This window comes from Vigna unguiculata, chromosome 10, assembly GCF_037176805.1.
Source record: "Vigna unguiculata cultivar grain cowpea cultivar isolate G323 ecotype 2 chromosome 10, ASM3717680v1, whole genome shotgun sequence".
Lineage (NCBI taxonomy): Eukaryota > Viridiplantae > Streptophyta > Magnoliopsida > Fabales > Fabaceae > Vigna > Vigna unguiculata.
The window spans coordinates 43675758-43701312 of NC_140801.1; the positions used below are offsets into that span (position 1 = coordinate 43675758).

The 25555-nt window shown below is 32.7% G+C and overlaps 3 protein-coding genes across 3 annotated transcripts; all 3 read left to right on the forward strand.

Moving 5' to 3' along the window:
* Positions 1-2381: 2381 nt before the first annotated feature.
* On the forward strand, positions 2382-9232 carry LOC114166846 (RNA 3'-terminal phosphate cyclase/enolpyruvate transferase, alpha/beta). Its single transcript, XM_028051709.2, has 8 exons — positions 2382-2953; positions 3723-3967; positions 4289-4442; positions 5463-5677; positions 5757-5874; positions 7131-7341; positions 8673-8734; positions 8818-9232. Exons 1-8 carry the CDS (start codon positions 2600-2602, stop codon positions 9034-9036), a joined length of 1578 nt encoding a protein of 525 aa, XP_027907510.2. The 5' UTR covers positions 2382-2599; the 3' UTR covers positions 9037-9232.
* Positions 9233-12719: 3487 nt separating this feature from the next.
* LOC114167147 (UDP-glucuronate 4-epimerase 3) lies at positions 12720-15148 on the forward strand. The gene has a single exon (XM_028052124.2). It carries the CDS (start codon positions 13404-13406, stop codon positions 14700-14702), a length of 1299 nt encoding a protein of 432 aa, XP_027907925.2. The 5' UTR covers positions 12720-13403; the 3' UTR covers positions 14703-15148.
* Positions 15149-21535: 6387 nt separating this feature from the next.
* LOC114165533 (uncharacterized) lies at positions 21536-25191 on the forward strand. The gene is made up of 6 exons (XM_085667895.1): positions 21536-22179; positions 22274-22417; positions 22522-22665; positions 22839-22982; positions 23079-24563; positions 24670-25191. Exons 1-6 carry the CDS (start codon positions 21789-21791, stop codon positions 25044-25046), a joined length of 2685 nt encoding a protein of 894 aa, XP_085524021.1. The 5' UTR covers positions 21536-21788; the 3' UTR covers positions 25047-25191.
* The last annotated feature ends 364 nt before the right edge of the window (positions 25192-25555 follow it).

Consider the following 25555-nt stretch of genomic DNA (forward strand, 5'->3'; position numbering starts at 1 on the left):
TTTTCAAAATTAGGTTAAGAATATGAAAAATCAAGTCATAACTACCAGAGATAATCAATTATCATAGAGGTTTTTCTTGAAAATTATTTTTATTAAGATAATCAATTAACACTTGAGATAATTGATTATCTAGTGAGTTTTTCAAAAGTTAAAACTCTTTGGGTGCTCTGCTACTTGGGTTATGCCTCTTGACTATTGACCTACTAATTTAACTATTTTAATTAAGATACATAGATTACAATACTTCAGCAACTAAACTACTAAAATCTTAAGTTTTAGTGTATCTCTTGAATTCAAATATTCTTTAAGTCTTCAAAATTTTTTCATGAACCATCATTAAGTTTTCCACATTTCTTCATAAATCATCATTATTAAAACTCTTTATTGAAGCAAGACGTTCATCTTCCTCTTTTGTTAACATTCTATTTCTAGTTTAGGGGTCGAATGTCCACTTAAAAACAATTTTTCAGTCTTTACTCCATGTTGGCCACTTCGTGCAAGGGTAATCGATCCACCAAACTAGTCGAAGACACCTGCTAAAGATATTCTGATGTTTAAGTTAGTTTTAAGTTCGTTCTACCAAAGACGACAATGCAGTCTTAAATGCATATTAAATGTACCAACAACCATACTTTTAATTTGTATTTATAGTTTTTCTCCGTGGACTTTGATTAGGAGGATCTAACCCCGACCCAACTTTCTTTAATCATGTTTATTGTCTTGATTAGTCTAATTACTTGTTTAACCGGTTTGTTTGTCAGCAAACGACTGCTCGGCTAACGCCACCGTTCGTTTCCTGCTATGTTATAACCTTACTTGAACATGATCTGAAATGCATGCGCATGAGACCTGGGTTGCCGATCGAGAAACCCCCGATGTGATCTGATCGAGTCGTGACAACCGACTCATATCGTACACATTCTAAGACTTAACGATCATATGTTTTCATATGCAGTATCATAAAAAAAAGAAGCATAGAGACAATAAAAAAAAGTAACAGTTCCTATTTTTTTTTTCTTTTTCATTTTATGGTTTTGGTTGATGTTGAAGATTCTTAGTGAAGAAACAAGATAGAACGAACAATTTTATGAACCTGTAATAACTATTTGAAAAATCAAGATTTGCACTTCAATATTGATGATGATCATTTACACAAGTTTGTTTCTCTTGCAGATACATTCTCAGCATTTTTGTGTTTGGAGATGGCTGTGTTTTATTCAATAAAAAATGTTGTCGTGAGTAAGTTTTTTGTAACAATTAAGTGTGTTTGAGTGCATTATGTGGCCTGGTAATTACTTTTTGTAAGTCTTTTTCTTGGAAGTTGTTAAAAGTGAAATTCTTAAAATTGTTTTAAATTAATGAATCATGGTGGTTTTCAAACTTTTACCATTTTAATACAGTGTAAAGAAGTATTTGCTCTTGCATAATTTTAAAGGTGGAGGGTGTTTTGTAAAATTATTAGAATATTTCAACTTCAATGAATTTATTTTTTATGAATTTATTTGTCATTGATGTTTAAAGATATTTAAATTAAAATTTATATTTACTTGCTATTTTAACAAAAAAATCATAAAATATTTGTTTATTCTGAAGTGAAATTAATATATTTTAATTATTAATTTTTCATAAAAAATATAACACCCTATATTAGTATACAAGACCTACTAATATGAGCACCCACATTTAAGATACACAGCAAAATCAAATAATATATATATATATATATATATATATATATATTTTTTTTTTTTTTTGCTCACTATAATTTTTTAACTTTTAATTTGACTTGAATAGTCCAACTTTAACCATCTATGTTTTTACTTCTATTGGCTCTCTCATTTTGAAAATAGATCAAAGATGAGATCAAAGACATAGAAATAAGACAAATAAATATAAAGAAAATAAGTTTAAAGAGATGGGATCTTTGTATCAATTGTTATAGACATTTTTGTTTATTCTGGTCAAATTAATTAGAGAATTCAAATTTCTGATAACATACTTTAGAAATTCAAATCCATCTTAAGAAAATGATATAGTTACTACTCCAGCTTTCTATCGGTATACTTTAAAAAACAACTATTATTAATTCATGTATTCCGTGAATTCACAAATCAATATTATAATTTTATTCTATACTAAATTCTAAATTCCAAATTCCAACCAATTTTATTTAATTTAATTACTTAGGCAGCAAATTTAATTCCATATATGTAACATTACATTACATGGTCAAAAAAATGACACTACTCTAGACACCAACCTTCCTAATAAAATCCTAATCCAAAGGCCATTTTGCTTGGTAGGTAAAGTTCCCAAACCTTCACCAACTTTTTCACTCAATTATTTGGGTGTAAGCAATTTCTGTATTCTACACCTGTGTTAGTTGGCAACCAAAAACCACTTTATGTGACTCAATCCAACAACCACTTGCATTGTCCATTGCCACCAACCCCCATACCCTCTTCTCACAAAACCCCTCTCATTGCATACATTAACAAAAAACAAAAACAAACTCATTTCGAAGAGACGGACCCTTCACAGAATAAGATCCACCAACTGAGTGCAGAGCACAAGGTGTACGACTTTAAGGAAGATTGAAATGGCCCAGGTGACCAGAGTGCACAATCTTGCTCAAAGCACTCAAATTTTTGGTCATTCTTCCAATCCCAACAAACCCAAATCGGTGAATTCGGTTTCATTGAGGCCACGCCTTTGGGGGGCCTCAAAATCTCGGAGCCTCTTGCATAAAAATGGAAGCTTTGTGGGAAATTGCAATGTGGGTATGAGAAATTCCGGCGTGTTTAAGGTTTCTGCCTCTGTCGCCGCCACAGAGAAGCCGTCGACGGCGCCGGAGATTGTGTTGGAACCCATCAAGGAAATCTCGGGTGCCATCACATTGCCAGGGTCTAAGTCTCTGTCCAATCGAATTCTGCTTCTGGCTGCTCTATCTGAGGTGAAGTTTATTCATTTAGATTTTTTTTTTGCGGTTATGTAATTAGGAGCTGGATTTTGAATATTTGAGTTTTTGTAATCTTCTGTGAAAATGAAGCGTCCTATCCCATGACAAATTTTTACGCCAAACTAAGGGGCTTATAATAAAAAAGGAGCATAGAAATGTTTGTAGATGCTTTGACTGGGTAGCATATTCAATATTTGGATTGATTTAGACATGTCTGTACAAAGGCGTATGCTAGCAATGTGCTAATAATGGTATGTCTTGCTAAAGTACTCCTATAAACAAGTCGGAGTATGCATATAGATATAGGAAGTGTGTGAGGGGAGGTGCTTGTCTCCTTAATGTGAAAATTAATGAATGATATTCTAATACATTCATGATTTTTTATTTATATGTATGTAATATTACCCGATGATTTTCTTAATAATGTCCAAGATTATTTATTCTGTCCTCTAAGGTGTGTTGCTTACTTTGGAGGAGCCGGATCCATTAGTTGAGAGAGTGAGAGGAACTTCTCGAATAAACTATCAAAATGGACAGTCAATATTTGATTCAATTCAAGTAAAACAATCCTTGAGTCTTGATTATCCAAGTGTGATTGTGTGAGCAATATTAACACTAGAAGATAAACCATTCCCCAAAGCGAAAATTAGAGTGGTGTTTCAAGTTCTGTGTTACCTAAGTTATATTATTTTTACAACTTTCGATTGCTTAATAGATGTCTTGTTGGACATAACTTATGCGTTATTCTGTTATTTGTATATAGGGAACAACTGTTGTGGACAACTTGTTGTATAGTGAGGATATTCATTACATGCTTGGTGCATTAAGGACCCTCGGACTGCGTGTGGAAGATGACAAAACAACCAAGCAAGCAATTGTGGAAGGCTGTGGGGGATTGTTTCCCACTGCTGGAGAATCTAAAGATGAAATTAATTTATTCCTTGGTAATGCTGGTACTGCAATGCGTCCTTTGACAGCAGCTGTTGTTGCAGCTGGTGGAAATGCAAGGTCTGTTTTTTATTTTGTTTATTCATCATGATATTTGAATTATTTGTTGTATAACTTGTCACAACAAAGTTCGTGTTCATCCTGTATCCTGTTATAACTCAAAATTTCATCGACATTAGTCATCCTTTTTTATTTAAAACGGACTTCTAATTAGCTATGTATTTATTTAACATGTAAATTAGCCTGTCAAACTTGCTTATAGATATTTTGATTATACACTGAGAAATGCATCTGAGGGTCTTCCTCATGATCTTCTTCAGTCTCATTATCTACTTGCCTTGAGTATCTAAATAGACCATGTTGATGTTCAAAATATTTCAGCTATGTACTTGATGGAGTGCCTAGAATGAGAGAGAGGCCAATTGGTGATTTGGTTGCTGGTTTGAAGCAGCTTGGTGCAGATGTTGATTGTGTCCTTGGCACAAACTGTCCGCCTGTTCATGTGAGAGGGAAGGGGGGACTTCCTGGTGGTAAGGTATGGTTGCATTTCCTTTAGAATAAAGTGGTCTAACCTTCCTGAAGCAAAACTCTAATTTAATGAGCCTTCCTATTTCCGCCTCTTAAGGATAAAACACTATTGCTTTGTTTGGTTTAGGAAAGGAAGAGAAAAGAATGAAAAAGGAGTAGAAAATGAGATGATTATTTAGGTTATTTGATAGAAGAGAAAGTGAAAGAAAAAAAGTTATAATTTTTCCTTCCTCTTATTTGGTTGTAAAGACAGTGATAAGAAATAAATTATATAAAATGACATAAATATATTTCATAAAAAGTATGAAAGTAAGTATAATTTGGTCTTTTAAATGCAAACAAAGAAAAAAAAAACACTTCTTCTCTGCTTTTCTTCTGAAATCTGAGAGGAAGAACAAAAATGGGCCCCATATGAATTTTATTCTTTCATTCCATTTTATTGAAAAACCAAGCAAGGGAAAGATGCATGCTTTTCATCTTTTATTTCCCTTCCTTTCATTTCTTCAAAATATAGTGTAGCTAATGTTTAGGTGTTGGGTTTTGGAGAGACAGGGAGAGGAGGGAATTGTTTTTTGTTATTTCTATTAAATATTCTCTAATTTGATAATTTTTGAAAGGAAGGAATTAGGGATAGATTGGAATAAACTTAATGTGCTGATCATTTATTTATCTTTTAAATATTATATACCTCAATTCAATAATAGAATATTTTTTCTTCGTTCCCTTTCCCTTTAAAGCCTGAGTTTCAAAATCAAACATACTGTAATTGAAATATATTTTGAAAGGACCATTGTGTTGTGGGTTTACATTTCAGGGTTATCCCTCACTTTTATTATATAGCCTTTGGTCTCTTCTCTTCACGAGTCAATTGTTTATTTCTCTTACATGCACCCTCATTCATGAACTTTATATAAATATCATCATACGTGTTTCAGAAACACTAAGCTTTCTTTTAGTTATGCCTTCTCCGGAATTTTTGTCTGTTTTTTCTTCCACTTTTGATGTTATTATTCCATTACACTTGCAGGTGAAACTGTCTGGATCAGTTAGCAGTCAATACTTGACTGCTTTGCTTATGGCAGCTCCTTTAGCTCTTGGGAACGTGGAAATTGAGATTGTTGATAAACTGATTTCTGTTCCATATGTTGATATGACTCTTAAGTTGATGGAGCGATTTGGAGTTTATGTGGAACACAGTGGTAATTGGGACAGGTTCTTGGTCCATGGAGGTCAAAAGTACAAGTAGGTTTCTATGCTTTAGTGTTGCATGGCCTTGTAGCATCCAATATACAATGAATTAAAAACTCATGATTCCTATCAGGTCTCCTGGCAATGCTTTTGTTGAAGGTGATGCTTCAAGTGCCAGTTACTTCCTTGCTGGTGCAGCAGTAACTGGGGGGACTATGACTGTTGAGGGCTGTGGCACAAGCAGTTTACAGGTATTCATGGTGTTTTCTTATTTTATGGCTTTTATTGTACCATTCCTAATTCAATGCATGTCTTTTATTGTCCTTACTCCCAAAAACTAGTGCTAATGTTGTATCCTCAATGTCCCTTGGATGTCCTGTTTCATCTCTTGAGCTGATACTGTTTTCGTTATCCTTTTCAGCAAACTTTTCCCAGCCTCTTTATTGTTTATGAATTGTTATCCTCATGTGAACTCTCACATAATCTTTTCCCTCCCTCATTTTATTTGTTTTTAAAGTACTTTCTGAAAACATTTATTATTCCACATTTGTATAACAGTGATAAATATATTGTCAAGTAAAGCAATTTAGCACATCATATAATGATACTTAGGTGATAGAACTGGGAAAAGCCTGGACAATACTGTTATGATTTTATAGAGGATTATCTTCAGAGACAGTTGTGGTGATGGAGATAGCCATAACCTGTCATGAAACTTTTTGTGATGTATGTCTAAAACATCTTTTGCACTGAAGCATGAATTAGATAGTGAGGCTGAAAAATAATAACAGACTCAGCTTAGTTCTATAAGAATTGCAGGGTCATCTGACAATTTTATATGGGAATATTGAGAACAATAAGAAGTTACAAGGTTTGCAGAACTAATTTTGATGATTTAGTCAGAGCAATGTTAAACTTGCAAATCGTTTAGGAGGCTAAAAGATTGTATCTTGTGGATCGTTAAAAGATTGACTTGAGTCATAAAACTCTTCCTAAAAAGCAAAAGTACATTATTTACATCCATATTCTTAAAAAAGATACGGCATAGATGAGAAAAATAGCTTATAACTCAAAATAAGTTATAAATCTCTAAGAAAAGAAAGAATAGGCCGCACACAAAACAACACCCAAGAGGTCCAAACACACTAAAAACAGGATAATATGCCCACGCGTAACACCCATTTCGCCTGTTGACCCACGGGCCCAAACCAAACCACGCCTGCCCCATCATTTTGTTTTGCAAATAAAGTTCTTGCCAGAAGAAACATGCAGAAGCTAAACAATTATATCTTTTCGTGAAGCGTAGTCTTGATTGGTTAATTATCAAATTTTAACTTTTGGAAATACAAAAGTAGAGCTAGTTTGGTTCGTTATGTAAATAGGGTCGATGGTGTGATTAATTACTCATCATATGTAAAGACTGACAGCCCCATGCAGTCATTTTAAATTCCTTTTTTTTTAATCTGCGCTTATGTATAATTTTTTCCTGTCCCTATTCTTTTTAAAGGGAGATGTAAAATTTGCTGAAGTTCTTGAAAAGATGGGAGCTCAAGTTACATGGACAGAGAACAGTGTCACTGTTACTGGACCACCACGAGATTCTTCTGGTCGAAAAGTCTTGCAAGGCATTGATGTGAATATGAACAAGATGCCAGATGTTGCCATGACACTTGCTGTTGTTGCACTATTTGCTAATGGTCCCACCACCATAAGAGATGGTATGGTTTAGCTGTTTGTTTGTGCTCAAGAGCTTGATGTCACATTTTTTTTGTTGTGGTTAATGAAATTATTATAATTACTCTAATGTTGAAATTGGATCACGGACCATGTGAAATGTTTGAATTTTTAACTTGAAAAGCTTCCTTTGTGGATGGTTTTTCTTATGAGAGTGTGGGGGATCTATGTTGTTCCTTCAAAATTTGTTTTTATAGTTGTACAACCTGGGGCACCTGTTCCTTAGGTTGGTCCAGTCTTTACTCATGACAGTCTCTTGCATCTAACTGGTGAAGACCTGTTGACCCACCGAGATTGGTCTGAACCCCCCACCCCCTCCTTTTTAAATAAAACTCCAAAAGGGTACTTAAAAGATGTGAACACGGTGATCCTTTCTTTAAAGTGTATTATGGCATCAGACCACTTGACTCTGTTCATTATGTTCTGTTCTTTTGATTTATATTGTTATCATCAAACGATCTAATCTTCAAATGTGTTGCTGGATAATTGTTGAATCTAGTTAACATTGTATAATCCTCTGCTTTTTCATTTATTATTTTTCCCCTTGATATATTTATATGTATTTTTTCATTATATGTTATTCTGAAAAAAAATCTTTTCCAGTTTTTTAGTTTGTGAATGCTATTTCGATGACTTTGCCTCATTATTTTCTGGTTTGGGTTATATGACTGCTTTTCTTGACTTCAATGCTTCAGTCGTATTTTTCTTAATGATGGAAGTCACTAGAGTGCAGACTGTTCAAGGTTCTTTAATGACATCTTGTATATGTTAGAACATGGGATTATGGTATAAAAACACTTTACCTTCATCTAATAGTTTAAGGTTTTGGAAAGTTGGTTAGCAAGATGGTATTATTAATTTATTAGAGTCTTTATATTAGGTGGTCTTCGAGTTTAATCCTTGTCTCCGAGTTCTCCTAGTAAATTTCATTTTAGTCCACTTCAAATAAAAAGCTGAATTTAAGTATAAGGCAGGTGGGTCTTGTGTATGTTATTCATGCTTCAGGCCGAAAGGGCTTTTTATCTGGTGGCATGTTTGGATTATGTTATAGGATCATTCATGTGTATTAACTCAAATTTTTAAGATAGTTGTATAGTATCATTAGTGTCTAAACTAGACATAAAGAACTAGGATGCTTCTTGTTATGAGTTTTTCTTTTAAATCTTTTTAATAGTTGAAAAGTTTTAGTTGTATCCGAAAAGGGAGCAGAAATAGTGAGCCAGTTATTCTCTTGTAATTTGAACTATCTACTTTATCATTTAGCATACTAGTTTGCTTCTAACACCATTTGTTCATTATTTCCTCTATTTTTCAGTGGCGAGTTGGCGAGTTAAAGAGACAGAGAGGATGATAGCAATCTGCACTGAACTCAGAAAGGTGAGAGAGTCTTGTTGCTTCCTTTGTGGTTTCTATGCTATGGAGTTTTAACATCTCACTGACCTACTGTGTTGGTATTTCAGCTAGGAGCAACGGTTGAAGAAGGTCCTGATTACTGTGTGATTACTCCTCCTGAGAAATTGAATGTAACATCTATAGACACATATGATGACCATAGAATGGCAATGGCATTCTCTCTTGCTGCTTGTGGAGATGTTCCTGTAACCATCAAGGATCCTGGTTGCACCAGGAAGACATTTCCTGACTACTTTGAAGTCCTTGAGAGGTTCACCAAGCACTAGGCATTCTTGTACATTGAGTAGGGAAGAACAAGAGAGAGAGATAAAATACTCACAAAACAGTGAGTATGTGGCTTGCTTTTGTTTCTAAAAATTACACTGTAAGGACGTGAGATAATTTGTATTGTTGAAAAGAGCTTTTTGTTCTGTTGTATCAAAGTAATTTAATTTTCAAGTGACAGTGCTCTTTTCCTCTAAACCTGGTAGTGCACATCTTTGCATTTGATTGCTTATCTGTTGGAATGGGACCTTACCTTTCATTGTGTATCATTTTAGTCAAACACACCAGATAATATGTGGTCAGAAAAGAGTCTAGCTAGCAAATGTGTCTGTGATTGCATGCTTGAGTTCAAGACATTTATAAATGATTGACAGAATGTTAAAGGCTCATCAATTAAAGTTTGACACATCTGGTCGAGTCTTTTGTTCATGCTAGTTGTCATTTGCACTCGATTATCAAATTTTCTTGTTGGTACTTGGTGATAAGTAAATTTCTGCCCAGGGATGTTAAATAACATCGGTTATGGCATAGTCAGAAGCTATTAAATCAACAGACGTTAACGTATGTTATTGAACCAACAGACGCTAACATCTGTTATTGAACCAACAGACGTTAACATCTGTTATTGAACCAACAAACATTACAGACGATAACGTTTGTTATTGAATCAACAGACGTTAACGTATGTTGCAGACGTTAACGTCTGTTATTGAACCAACATACGTTAACGTCTGAGATTAAACTAGCAGATGTTAGATGTTATCACATTCTTGTTTAAAGTGGCGTCAACTTCACAACTTCAAGTCAGTGATATATGATGTTCGACGTTAAATTCACATCGATTTAGATTAAAACCGATGTTCTCTTGGTATAAAAGTAAAAAATAACGTATATAAAAGTTTTTGTGTTAGTGTACTTTGCAATAGGACATAAATTTCTCTAATCTAGACCTTTACATTATGTAAGAAAGAGACATGTTAAGCTAGAGTGACCTGCAACAAGTAACAGTGCAAGCATGACCTTGGGGACCAAATGGCCATGTACAACTTCCCCACCAACTTCAAAGCCCTGGTCCTGGATGATGTACTTTTGTTTTTCATTTTATTGACAGTAAAGAAAGTTCATATTCATTGCAATTGCAGAAAAAAAAAAATCATCTATGAAACTCACATGAAATTCACCACATGCTTCATTGTTCATCATCTCATTTTCTTTAGTCACAAAGGCATGGCCTATGCAACAATTTTGACCACTCATTATAAATGCTGTGCGGCAAAGACTAAGAAAATATATAAATTATTGCACATCTACAGATGAGGTTCATTGCTCAGATCCACTTTTCCAAGTACTAAAAACACATATAGATTATGGCATATCTCCTGAGATTTTTTCGTAACACCAAAATGCATGTGACAATGTACTAAATGTTTTACTATACAGTCTGTTTTGACAATAAAATATATACAAAGTACAGCTTATGTTAATTCATGGAAAATGATGATATGTGAATTAGAAGAAAGAAAACCATAATGGAAGTGCATTTTTTTTTCTATCTTTTTAATATTATTTAATAACAGAAGATTGCACATGGGAGGGGGTACTGGCTCATGTGGGATATTAATTTTTGTCCCTTACCTAAAAAGAGAGAAAGAGAAAATAACTATTTAAAAAGAGTGCAACACTTCTACCACCTCTTCTTCTGTTTTCACTACTCTTTCATGCCTTGTTTGTTGGCTTCTGATAGTGACGAATGTGATATCATGCTCAGAAAAAAATTGCCACATAAATTCTAGAGGTTGAAATTTCAGCTTCAAAATCATATCTATTTCATCACTTTTCAAATTCGGTTGCAGTCATTCTTTTACAATAACAAAATAAAATTTATGATTTTGTATGAGTTATTCAAATCTTTTTCATCAATGAGTCCATTCTGGTACTTTTCCAAAATATGTCATGTAATAACAACATAAAACAATTTTATTTCCTTATATTTATGATTTTTAAAGTAATCAATATAAAAATCAAATTTTTATACCTTGTGAGCAAAGCAATCTTGTCCTGATCCTGTGGTTGTTCTACAGCAGTCCTTACGTGTACCTTTGCACATGATACTTTGCTGCACTCACATAAATTGTTTCATAAGGATTCTTGGGAGATGCTTTTGCCTTCATTTTCAAGATTGTTTACACTTCAAGTTGTTCTTTCAATGCATTCTCTTTTCTTTTGGGTCCACCTCTCTTTAACACTCCAGCACATAAAAACAAGTAGGCAATAATTAATCACTACTACCTCATACATCACTTCCACTAACTTCTAACTTCATATATACAAATTGTTTTATTTTGTAAAAAATTCATAATGATATTTAACATGAGTTTGATTAGAGTTTTTTTAACTCGTATTTACATAAACAATTAAAACATGGTTTGATTATAGGTAAAATTAGTCACTTTTATGTTAATATTAAATTTGTTTACTATTTTTATTGTCATACCACAAAGAGATACATTTTCTAATTTCTATTATATTTGTTAAGAATAATAATGATTAGGAGTACAAAAATGACATTTTTTTTTGAAATAATAACATTAAATAGAGTATAAAAATTGAAAATTGTTTATATATAAGTCTACCAAATAGAAATGGAGTATGATATTAACTTTGATGTTTGATTTGGATTTGGGTTTTGTTTTTATTGTGAAATGTTTATTTTATTAAATTTTGTGTTGGAGTTCATGGTCTTTAGGTGGGACTTTATAAAAGAGAAAGGTGATGAGAGCATTACTAATAGTAATGGATCCCACAAATTTAACCTTAGCTAGTTTGCTACGACAAATCAAGTATATGGTAAGAAAAATGGGGTGTGAGAGAAAAGTATGAATGAAAATGTATAACAAATTGTGTTTGGACTTTTCCTTGCCTTGAATGGAAATGTTTTAGGATGAGCTTCAACTTCTAAGAAGAGATGTGTCAAAATACATTTAGGGTTTTTTTTTCTTATGATGGTAAATTACCATCCTTTTAAGTGATTCATTGGTATAGTTGAATTTGATGTAAAGGGAAAATGAAGAAGTGTCTTCATGGAAAAGTTATATCAAAGATCATATGCTACACTTAATGACCAATGCTTACTTTGATTACAAGAAATGCATGTGATTAATGTGCAAATCAATTAATTGAAACTAACTAAGAGGGAATATTTTGCCTCAAAAACCGCTCAAGTAAATCTAACTAATGTTAAAATGATTCTATGGATTTAGAGAGTTTTGACTATTAAATTTAGGAGAAGTTTTACTATCTCCTACTCAATTTTATTGAAGGCAATTTTTAGTAGGATTTTGTGCCCAACTTAGTAAGAAGAAGTTTTGGGTTTTGACTATCTAACAACTTAAATTGAGATTTTTCTAACTTTAGAAATCATTAATTGTGGTGTTAGCTCTATAATTAAACCCTTTCATCCCAATCCTTTTTTGCCTCAAATATTTGAATTAAAACTATTAACATTCAAGTTTACACGAATCTCACACATCTTCCCTTTAATAGCAAAAAGCCTCTAAAGATCTCATCCATTGGATTTGCACAATTCAACAAACCACCCATTATTATTATGTCCCCTTGATAAATTTCACACTTGAAAACCCTTCTCCTCCAAAGGAAGTTTCCTCCACACAAAAATATCCTCAAACAAAGAGCTTCTACAAATCTATTTTAAAACCTCCCCAAATTCAAGGATCTCCAGCCAATCAAATTAGCATTTTGCATCTTTTACAACCCACCCACTTGCATTGCATTTCTCCAATCAACACCTTTTGTGCTTTCATAGACAAAGGGAGGAAACACTAACACAAAAAAAAGACACTCAAACACCATCTTCATCTACATTTCCTCAAAATATTCCTACCCATCTGTGTCTTTGATGATGAATTTTAACATTCTTCTCTAAATTTTGAAACTTTAATTTTTTTTTTTTGGAGTAAAACTATGAACCCAAAAGAGAGGCATCACCTCCAACCCATTCCTCCAAGAAACTAGAAGATTCCCATTTCCCACATACAAATATTTCTTTTTTCTCTTTTGTTTTTAAAAAGGAAAAAAAAAAACAACAACTCACCAAACCACCCTTTTATTTTTTTCCTGTTTTCTCCATAACTTTCCCATCTCTGAAACAAACACGGCCAAACCAATCCATATATCATCGTCACCGTTATAACACTACCAGAAAACCCTAGAAACCCAACAATTTTGGGAACCTCAAATCCAATCCCAGAAACCAAAATCGACCTCGCAATTCGTCGAACCTGAGGACGAGAAATCGTGGGCACCTTTCAAAATCCTAGATTTCCCCTATCGAAAGTCCCAACTGAAGCAAATGTCACACATAGACAGTGCCCCTTCGACTCCAGGGAAGTTCAAGATGGAGAAAGCCACGTACTTTAATCGCGTGCGGTGGCACACCTCGCTGGCGAAGCTCGCCGTGTGGTCCTTCGTGTTTTTGGGCGCGATCTTGATCTTCTTTTTCCGGTCGCCGGCGTCGACGCCGGTTCCGGCGGACCTCTCACGGAGGTCACTGAGGACCTACAACTGGGGCGGACCCGTCTGGGAGAAACGGGTCCGAGCCTCTGCCCGGGTCCGGTCCCGAAATGGGTTTGCCGTTTTGGTCACTGGAGCCGCCGGCTTTGTCGGCACCCATGTTTCTGCGGCTCTGAAACGCCGCGGTGATGGGGTTCTGGGAATTGACAATTTCAATGACTACTACGACCCTTCACTGAAACGTGCGCGCCAGTTGCTCTTGGAGCGCACTGGAGTGTACATAGTCGAGGGTGATATCAATGATGAAGCACTCTTGAGGAAGCTTTTTGAGGTTGTTCCTTTCACTCATGTTATGCACTTGGCTGCTCAGGCTGGTGTGAGGTATGCCATGGAGAATCCTGGCTCTTATGTGCATAGCAACATTGCTGGTTTTGTGAATTTGCTTGAGGTTTGTAAGAGTGTGAATCCACAGCCTGCTATTGTTTGGGCATCTAGTAGCTCAGTTTATGGACTCAACACTAAGGTTCCATTCTCTGAGAGGGATAGGACTGATCAGCCTGCTAGTTTGTATGCTGCCACTAAGAAGGCTGGTGAGGAGATTGCTCACACTTATAACCATATCTATGGTCTTTCATTGACTGGCTTGAGGTTCTTCACTGTTTATGGCCCTTGGGGTAGGCCTGATATGGCTTACTTCTTCTTCACAAGGGATATTCTGAAGGGGAAGGTGATACCTATATTTGAGGCTGCCAATCATGGCACCGTTGCTAGGGATTTTACTTACATTGATGATATTGTGAGGGGTTGTTTAGGGGCTCTGGATACTGCAGAAAAAAGCACAGGGAGTGGGGGGAAGAAAAGGGGGCCTGCACAGTTGAGGGTGTTCAATTTGGGAAATACTTCACCGGTGCCGGTTAGTGATCTTGTGGGCATTTTGGAGAGGCTTCTGAAGGCTAAGGCAAAGAGGAACATAATGAGGTTGCCACGGAATGGTGATGTTCAGTTTACACATGCCAACATTAGCTACGCGCAGAGAGAGCTTGGGTATAAGCCGACCACAGATCTGCATAGTGGTTTGAAGAAATTTGTGCGGTGGTACTTGAATTACTATTCTGATGTGAAGAAAGCTGATGAGTGACTGATTCTTTTAACCATGTGATAATGTCTTTGAATTCTTGTTCGTTATGATTCTTGTGATTGTTCCTTAGCGTTTTTCTTTCGTTGTGCGATCACCGTGTTTCATGAGTCAAGGATGATGCCATATTAGGAGGAAGTAGGAACCTTGTTTCCTGCCTGCATTGAGGAAGTTTTGTTGTTGGTGGAGATTAATGCCAAGAAAACCAGATACATCATATTCTCTTTTATTCTTTTTTTCCTGAATGTAATTGTTGTAGTTTTAGAAATGTAGCATTCATGACTGATAGAGCATTTGCTGATTGGTGGCAGTGTATAATAATTGTTAAGAAAATTTAGTAAAATCACACGATAGTTTGAATTCCAGTTTTCTGACTGAATGAGTCAATAAGACATGTATTTTATTTGCTTATGTAATTTTTCAGCTATAAATGGACTCCTGTTTAATAATTCTTGCACAGCTCTGCTATTTTCTGTTGCTATTATTGCTAACATTTTGGCGGTGGTTCTATGACACCAGGCACCGTTTTCCTGAAAAGCCAGTCTGATTGTATGTGTTTATCAGCAGATTATTAGAAAGTTCTTGAATGTTAAGTGTAGCTACTGGTTTTTTTTGTCAGATAAATGATTCATAAGTTGTAAGAAGTACTGACAGAGTTTCTTATGCTTTCTCATCATTTGAAGGGATTTGTTTCTGAAATTATGTTGCAATTTCATTGCATTTTGGTCTCTTGTTATCTAAAAATATTATTGCATTTTTCATAAATAGCAGTTTTGCTTGTGTCCCCATGTTTTTGTTCACTAAGAACGGTTCTATGCATATGTTTTAAGTCTTTCTGTTAAGGACATTCTTTTAAATGTAAGTTGTCCATCTAATTTTTCTTTCTTTTCATCTCCCCTTTATATCTAATTTCTGAAATGTAACTTTTCATTTGAATATATATATATATATATATATATATATATATATATATATATATATATATATATATATATATATATTTCGTTTTTTGGCTTCCTTTGTGTGTAGTTTCTAAGTTTGCCCCTTTCTGTTAAGAAAGAACTGCTGAGTTTATTTTGGGAGTGGTTGTTTTGGCATGAGTGGTGGTTCCACTCACTGTTTTGCTGGATTCCTTAGAAATACCTTTACCTTTATCTATGATAAATTTTCCATTTATAAGAGTAATACACTTTTTGGTTAAAGCAATGAGGTTCCTACTTTATACATGTATATAAATTGTCGTCCTAATTAGGTTATCAATTTTGAATATTCAATGGTGATCAAGATTTAGTGTAGTTTGAACCAACATGCGGGCGTTCATATTGTTTGGAAATATTTGTCACTGAGATTGTTTTTGACAAAGTACAATTGCAACTATGAAGTCTCAAGTTGTTTTTAAGTACTAAATGAGATAGTTTTTGGTGATTTTTATATTAGAAATCACTGACAGATTTAAACTGCCTAGTATGTCCAACCAAAAAGGTAAGATGCATGCCCCTAACCTCTTAATTTTCTCTAGGCTATATTACTCAGTTGGTTCTTTTAGTTATTTTTTCTTTCATTGGTATACTTTTAACTCCTGTTTTAATCCTGTACTCTTAAGACTACTCAAAAAATAGCTAAAATGAAGTGTTATATTAATAGTTTAAACAGACAAAATTATGTAAAATAGAAAAACATTTATGACTAAGCTAAAAATGTTATCATTATTCTGCAACTATAACTAGAATTTTCTGAACATAAACAACCTCCTTTTTTAACCAACTCTACTGAAATCAGAAAACTGTTACGTAATGTTATTTTTCTGAAGATTAGTCCTGTTTGACTTTTTTTTTTGGCGGATACCCTGCTGTTTAACTATTAACATAGTATTAGATTCATGTTCAATTTTGTTTAACTTTCTGGATTGTATTTTTGTTCAACTTTTTTCATCTGTATTTACAATATAATCAATGACTTTGATTTGCAGGCTGTTGAAATTCAAAGCTTCAGTTAAAGATGTTCTAGATACATAATCACTACTATAATTTAGTTGATGATAAACCATGTATAAAAGCAACACATTCACTACCAGATTTTACAACAATGGTGGATATGTTACAATATGTAGGATTCACCATGGAAGTTATATTGTATTAACATAATTTCTAAGTGTTGAAGAGTTGTATATCTATATGCAAGTCATTGTTGGTGAAAACCTGAACCCCTCTTTATTTCTGGTATTTGACTTTATGTGCATCGAACATGTAGAAAGATCATAACATGAGTGATAGGGTATAAATTTTGAAGCAGGGAAAACATTTACTCAGTAGGATATTGTGTGCATGTAACATGAATAGCATGTGCATATCTTTCGAGGTTAAACCAAAGGGCAGAAATATAAGTGGTTATGCAGAATATTATAATAAATACTCATCTTTTTTTTAGCACAGAAGTTAAAATTTGGTTATTTTTCTTTGTTTCGGTAATGTAAATTAATTTTCCTTTTAGGAGTAAAGTTGGTGGTCAAGTTTAAAATACAAAAGTAATGACAAAAGTGATGTCCAATGCCATTGATAAATTGGCTTTGTACCAAATGTGAAATCCAAATGAAAAATATCCAATTTCAAGTGCCTTTACCTTTTTATATGCTTTTATTTATGTCTCCAAGAGAGGAAGAGAAAAATATGAATCCAAAAGGACCTTTACTAACGATGATCCTTACAAGATTTCATCTTTACTTAACGTGGAATTTAAACTTACTTGAATTTTCAATAATCTTCCCCTTATGTTCCTTCCATATCAATATACTCTCCTTTGAACAAAAGCATTTCCAATCACAAGTACCTCAATGGTGACATTCTTATACGATCATTTTATCATAACAAGGAGACATGATTGCTTGAAACCATTGTCAAAAAGACTTTCAATAGAAAAAATCCTTACATATTGGATTCTTTACCTATATTATACTAATTCGACTTTGATACTATTGATAGGCCTTTCGAGAGGGGATTCACCATCAATAATACATGAGTTTAACCCATATTAGAGATTGATATCACTTTCAACATAAAAAACAATCAGTTTATGAGTCTTGTTCCTAATAAGGTGTTCAACTTTTTTATCTCTACTCAACATAGAACTTAAATTCATATTTGAATTTTTATGTGTAACTTTGTTAACAACTAAAATTAAGTACATTGTCATTACTAAAGTTGTAAAAGAAGCACTTTAGCCAATGAGGATAGTTGAGAAGCTAAATGTGCATGACTAGGTTATCATAGTCTACAATGATAACAATTGTGTCATATAATTGTCAAAGAACCAAGTACATCACAAGTAGACTAAACATATTGATATCAAATTAGATTTTGTTAAAGAGGAGATTGCTTGAGGGTTTGTTGAAGTGGTGAAGATTTCAACCTATTATAATTCTTTCATATGATTACATAATTACAAAGGTTTTTATGAGTAATAAGTTCTTTCATTGTTTGGGTTTAATATGTTGAAAGTTAAGCTTGTAATGGGCCTAGAAGCAACCATTTTTTTATTTAATATCAAAAGTTGGACAATTTCTTCATACACCTTCTTCCTAAAAGGACATTCTAAATTGCACAATCAAAAATGCATTTTTTGTTTTAAATTCCAGAGTACACAAAATTTTATATTTTAAATTGTACATTTTGGAATACAAAATTATATAATTTTTATTTTGAAATACTCAATCTAAGATACAATCAATAATGTATGAAATATAAATTTTGTATTCTTGATTGTACATTATGAAACATCTTTGGAACGTGAATTCTGAAAAAAAAATGAAAATTCTAAACTAGAAGGTAAAATTGAAATTTTTGGTATATGAAAATGCAAGCTGAAATTATGGAGGTGCATGAATAAGTAGCCCAAAGTTATGTTTTATGGTCCAAGGTAGAGGTTTGTTAGATTGGTCCCAAAAATAAATTTTTAAAATGCGTCTATTCTTCTAGACTTTGCATACTGTTTGACAAAAAAACTTATGTCGTCAAAATAGTTCACAGTATAAAAACGTGTGTCTTAAATCACGAAATTTTGTTGAAGAGAATCACAATGTTGTTTATGTTGTTTTACAATAAATAAATAAATAAACATATATATATATATATGTATATATTTTATTTTTGTTTTCTTTTTTCTATTTTCAATGTGATATACATGAGTGATTAATCAAGAAAATTTTCATATAAAGAAGGAACAACAATTAAATTAGACTAATGATGTAAAGGTGATCCAAGCCATAAAACAAAGATTAACTACGACACAACTTTTTTTACAATTTTATATGATTTAAATTAGTTTGTTTTAATTAAACTGAACTTGAAAATTGTATTTGATTTTTGTAATTAAAGTAACTCCATCTGTTAATAATTTATTGTGTCGAAGTATTCTTCGACTTTTAATGATTTTGACCGTACAATATTTTTATAAATAAGAAACAAATATTTTTATTTTCTAATTTATTAAATAAAAACTTTAGTTATCTTAAAAGCAATAATAAAAATATCAATAAAAAATAAAAGTAAACAAAATAATAATAATAATAATAATAATAATAATAATAATAACAATAATAATAATAATAATATCAATTATCAATTTATTATTTAATAAGATAATGTTCAAATATAAATTCATAAAATTGGAATGGATAAGTATATATTTCTAGTTGGAGACAGAAGACTAAGACAATAAATCAAACTAACCCACTTTCCATTAGAGCTATCAAAGTGTGTCAGAACTCGTGGGTCAATTCAGTTTACTATGGATTCGGGCTGGGTTGGGTTGAATGTTACAAATTTCAGTACAAATTAATTTTTTACCTGATCCATCAAGAATCTGGCTAGTCTGAGTTGAATCCGTGGTGAGTCGGGTTGACTTACCAACCCACGTGCAGATAAAGGGTCTTTTGTATTTAGGTTGGGTTGGGTTTCTTTTTTAGCCAACATATTAGGTTGACAAATACAAATCTACTATTTGTGTGATTTTGGTTTGTATTTAGAGTTGAACATTATTTTGGATTGTATTAAAGTTTATTTAAATTTTAATCAAAATTATAATTTAGTTTTTTTTTTTGTTGAAAGAAAAAAATGTATTTGTTTTAATTAAGTATGCCAGTAAGCCAACCATATACCCACCAACCTGTGGTGGACCGAGCTGGGTTCGAATTTCTTTGCCTCACTAATAAGTGAGTATCAGATTGAGTTAGCTCACTAAGTGATCAACCTATAGTGAGCCGGATCAGGTACCTCATTCTGACATCTCTACTTTCCATTCCTATACATAACTCTATGAGACAGGTAGGCCACCGATCATTTTACATTTTTGTTTTACTTTAAATTATATAAGTAAATATTGAATTTATTTTTTTTAATTTTTGAGTTGTATTACTCAAAATAGGTAATATAATATTAATTTAAATTATAAATAGTTATAATTAATCTTGTTAAAATTCATTATAACTATTTATAATATAAATTTATTAAAAAATTTTGAATATTCAAAATAAATTTTACTTTTATCTAACCACTTTATCATTTTATTTTTTCGGTTAATATTATTACTTTTATCATTACTAGAAATTCTCATATTAAATAGGATTTTTCTCGTAAATTTGTTAAAAAAATTTGCAAAAAAAGAATTTTTCGATTAATATTATGACTTTTATATTTCTATTTCTAACTCAACGTTCAACTTAGTTTCTTTTTCGGTTAATATTATTACTTTTATCATTACTAAACATTCTCATATTACATAGAATTTTTCTTACAAATTTATTAAAAACATTTGCAAGAAAAGAATGATCTACTTAGTTTCTTAACTTATGGATGAACTTACTTTATCTCCTAGAAGCATATTCATTGATGTCCATATCCTAAAAGCATGTTCATTGATGAGTTAATAAGAAAAAAACGAAAGTAGAAGTCATATAATCTTATTAACAAAAAAAAATTGAAAAAATACTTATATAAAAATAAAAAAATATTTTAAGCATTCAATAAAATAAAAAAATATTATAATTTAATTAGACATATCAAATTTATATGGTACTTAAAATTAAAAATTAATTTGACAGATATTTAAATCAATAGTTTAATGAATTGCTATATCATTTACCATAAAATGAACTTTGAAATAAATGATTCATTGTAGTAATATTTTAAAAAATTAAAAATGAAACATTTGATTAAATGAAAATCACGTATTAATACATTTGAGGTTTTCTATTTCAAAACATAATAAGTTGACCTTTGAAATTAATAGTTTACTTGACTAATTAACATTTAATTAATGATCGACTAAATTAATATTTGAAATTAGTATATTTTAAATATATAACTAAATTAGTATTATGTTAGCATACATTTAATTTTTTGCGTTTTAAAAATATTTTTATAAGCTATCTTTTTAAAGCATATACATTGTTGGGAAGAGGAGTGAAAGAAAGAGGTGAGTAGGGTGCAGGATGTTTTACATATACCATCAAAGACCATAAACATATGTCTATAATTCATTCATAGTTAATTGATTAAAGGAATCAAACCACACTCACTTTTCTGAATTAAGAAATTTGAATGTCTATAATTTGAATTCTAAAACAAGTGAACACAAGTACAACGATAAGAAATGAATGAATTTAACATAACTTTGTTTTTCATTCAGTTTGAAGCAAAAATAAAATATCAACAAAATTTACGAGCAACGTGCATTCTACCCATGCCTGGTGATGTTAAATCAAAATCCACAGTAAAAGATGTGGAAAGAGCAACGTTTTGATGAAGGTAAGGAACGAACTTGCTGGAAGGGGCAAAAGGTCTGAGTCAACACTGCTCTTTCTCATAGAGATTCCACATCCAATGCACACCACACATTTTCTCTATCTTTCCACAATATGGACCCCCTTCGACCAATTCTATCATAATTCTTGTGGAAAAACCGCGTCTTTAGACTTTGAAAAAGGTTAAGAAGAATTTTGAAAGGACGTTTGGAATGGGCACTATTATATATGCATTCCAACCAAATGCCGATTGCATTATAAGAAATAGATATTTGAATATGAATGAATGAATTATGAGAAAGTGTGTTTGCAGTTTGGTGCTTATGGCCGTCTGTATGATGCCTGAGCTAGCATCTGCCAACATCCCTCCTTCTTCCATCAATCAGGAACGACAGGCTTTGCTCCGCAGCGGTTGGTGGAATTATAACCGAAATATCTCAGACCATTGTCGTTGGGACGGCATCATCTGCAATGAAGCTGGAAGTGTTACTGATATTATCAGTTCGTACATGAAGACTCCTTCATCACAAGAATTGCTTTGGATAGATAAGTTGAACTTCACTGCCTTCCCCAATTTAGTCACTCTGTATCTAAATGGAATGGGTCTTAGAGGAAGCATCCCCACAGCAATAGGCTCACTTACTAACCTTAGCGGTCTCGTCTTGTCTAACAATCATCTCCATGGTAACTTCTTCTAATTCTCTTCATTGCATTATCCCATACAAATTCTGTCAATGGTGAATCTAACTATCTCTTTCCTCCTCTCATCCAATTGCAGGTTCAATACCACCGCAACTTGGCAACTTGACACAATTGCAAGTTTTATCTCTTTCTAGGAATTCTCTAGCAGGTTTTATCCCATCTATATTGGGTCAATTGATCAATTTGCAATATCTTTCTCTTGAATCAAACAAACTTCAAGGTAACATGCAACTATATTTCTCACATTTCTCACCCAATTTAATCATCTCTTTCTTGTCAACAACAGAATCTAACTATCTCTTTCTTCTTCTGATCCAATAATAGGTTCAATACCACCGCAACTTGGTAACTTGACACAATTAAATCTCTTATCTCTCTCTGGGAATTCTCTAGCAGGTTTAATCCCATCTACATTGGGTCTATTGATCAATTTGCGAACTCTCTACCTTGATTCAAACAAACTTCAAGGTAGGATGCCTATATAATTCAGGAATTTGAAAAAATTATAGAAATTGTATATCTCACGTAATTTACTCAAAGTTTCAATTCATTATACCTATATATATCAATTGCATTATGCATATAAAATCGTGTAAATGGAAGAATTTGAGCCATCTCTTTCATGCTTTGACCTACTGTAGGTTCAATACCACTACAACTTGCTAATTCCACACATTTGCTGGAATTAATTCTCTCTAATAATTCGCTAACGGGTTCAGTCCCGTCTACTTTTGGTCAACTCATGTTCTTGGAAGCTCTTTATCTGGATTCAAACAAACTTGAAGGTAACATTATAATTCTCACGTAACTTTACTCATTTCTTTCTTGTCAATATCGGAGAATCTGAATGTCTCTTTCCTGCCCATGTAATTTACTCACAGGTTCAATTCCACATACATTGGGTCAATTAGAGAACTTAGAGATTTTCTTCCTTCAATCTAACCAAATTACTGGTTCTATACCAGTAGAATTTGGAAATTTAAAAGCTTTACAAAGTTTACGTCTCTCAAATAATTCCCTCAACGGTTCAATTCCTTCTACTTTAGGTCGGTTGGTGAGTTTGGTATACCTCTACCTTGATTCTAATCAAATACAAGGCCACATACCCAAAGAATTAGGAGATCTAACCAATTTAGAAGTTTTGCAACTTTCTCATAATAAGATTTCAGGTTTATTACCTCCAAAACTTCTGCAAATTGGCGCAATGTCTGCTTTATATCTCTCATCAAATCAGTTACGTGGTTCAATACCATTAGAAAACATGAAATGTCCCTATGCTGCAATAGTTGATTTGAGCCATAACTTGTTTAATGGAAACATAACTTCTCAAATTGTTTGTGTCGATGACCTTAATCTTAGTCACAATTTTCTTGGAGGTGAAATTCCTTTTATTTTTGGAAGGAGATCCGTACCTAGTCGATTGGATCTTAGTTACAATAATTTCTCAGGAAAAGTATATAAGGAACTTGCTAGTCTATCATATATAAACCTTTCGTACAACTCCTTTGACTTCTTGCACGACCTTAACTCAAAATCAAAGGTACCAGACTATTGTTCTTTTCGAGAAGACTCACTAATTGATGATCATCTCATGCCCAATTTTACATACTGTCACTTGGTCTACAAAATCGATCCTAAAACTAGAAAAAGTAAGCCAATGGTCATGTTGGTTGTTATTCCCATCATTTTCTTTGGCCTTTTACTACTCCTTTTAATATTATATTTCTCAAGATTTAAGCCTAAGAAAAAGTGTGAAGGAATATCAACAAAGAATGGAGACTTGTTTTCTATATGGAACTATGATGGTAAAATTGCATTTGAGGATATCATTGAAGCAACCCAAGACTTTGACCTCAAGTACTGTATTGGGACAGGTGGGTATGGCAGTGTCTATAGAGTAGAACTACCCAGCGGCAATATTGTTGCATTAAAAAAGCTCCATCGATTGGAATCCCAAAATCCATCTTTCAATAGAAGTTTTCGCAATGAGGTGAAGATGTTAACAGAAATTCGCCATAGAAACATCGTAAAGCTTCATGGCTTTTGCCTCCACAATCAATGCATGTTTCTTATCTATCAATACATGGAAAGAGGTAGTTTGTTTTATATTTTGAATAATGATGTGGAAGCTCAGGAGTTGAATTGGAGTAAAAGGGTAAATGTCATTAAAGGGATAGCACACGCTTTAACCTACATGCATCATGATTGTACCACACCAATTGTTCATCGAGATGTAACAAGTAGTAATGTTTTATTAAACTCACAATTAGAGGCTTGTGTCTCAGACTTTGGCACAGCTAGACTCCTTGATCCTGATTCTTCAAATCAAACTTTGGTGGTTGGCACCTATGGGTACATTGCCCCAGGTGAATGTCATTTTCTATTACAAAACCATAATATTTTTTTACAATTGGTGTCATGATATATTTTGAGAAGTTAAATTAACTTTTTTTGTTATTTCTTTGTCTACAGAGCTTGCATATACGTTGAGCGTGACAGAAAAATGTGATGTTTATAGTTTTGGAGTGGTGACGTTGGAAACATTAATAGGAAAACATCCAGGAGAGCTAATCTCATCTTTATCAAAATCAACCACTCAAAATATGTTATTGAAAGATGTCTTGGATTCACGTCTTCCTCTTCCTCTTCGGAAAGATGCTCAAGATATATATCTTGTGGTAAATGTAGCATTATCATGTTTGTGCTCCAAACCAAACTTGAGACCATCAATGCAACAAGTGGTTGAGAAATTCTCTAGTTTCAAACTGCCATTATATTTGCCCATCCATGAAGTTTTTATCGATCAAGTGATGAGCCAAGACATAGTTCATCTTTCATCCAAGTTTTAAGAATAAACTCTAGTGAGCCAAACTTAAGGGAAGTAGCAACGTTTTTCACATTTAGACAAGGAAGAAATTATCCTTGATTGAACAAATTCATGTTATTGTTCCTTTTTCTAGTTTACACGAATATCTTCTACACCCTTTTGTTTTACCTTTATTTTCTATAGCATGACTAATCATATGATCATTTTCCTTTCTCATAATAAGATTTTAGGTTTAATATCTCCAAAACATCTACAAATGAACATGATATTCTTTTTATAAGGCTTCAAGGCTTTGTTTTACCTTTATAACTTTATGGTTTTTGCCTTACCAATATATGGAAAGAGATGGTTTATTTTATTCGCGATACTAATTATCCATCACGAATTTTATCGTAAATACTTACAAACACATATATTTTTGTTACCTTTATATAAAACAAGTAAAACAATTAGTAAAAAGAGAAAGAAAATAATATATATATATATATATATATATATATATATATATATATATATAACTTTAGTAATTTA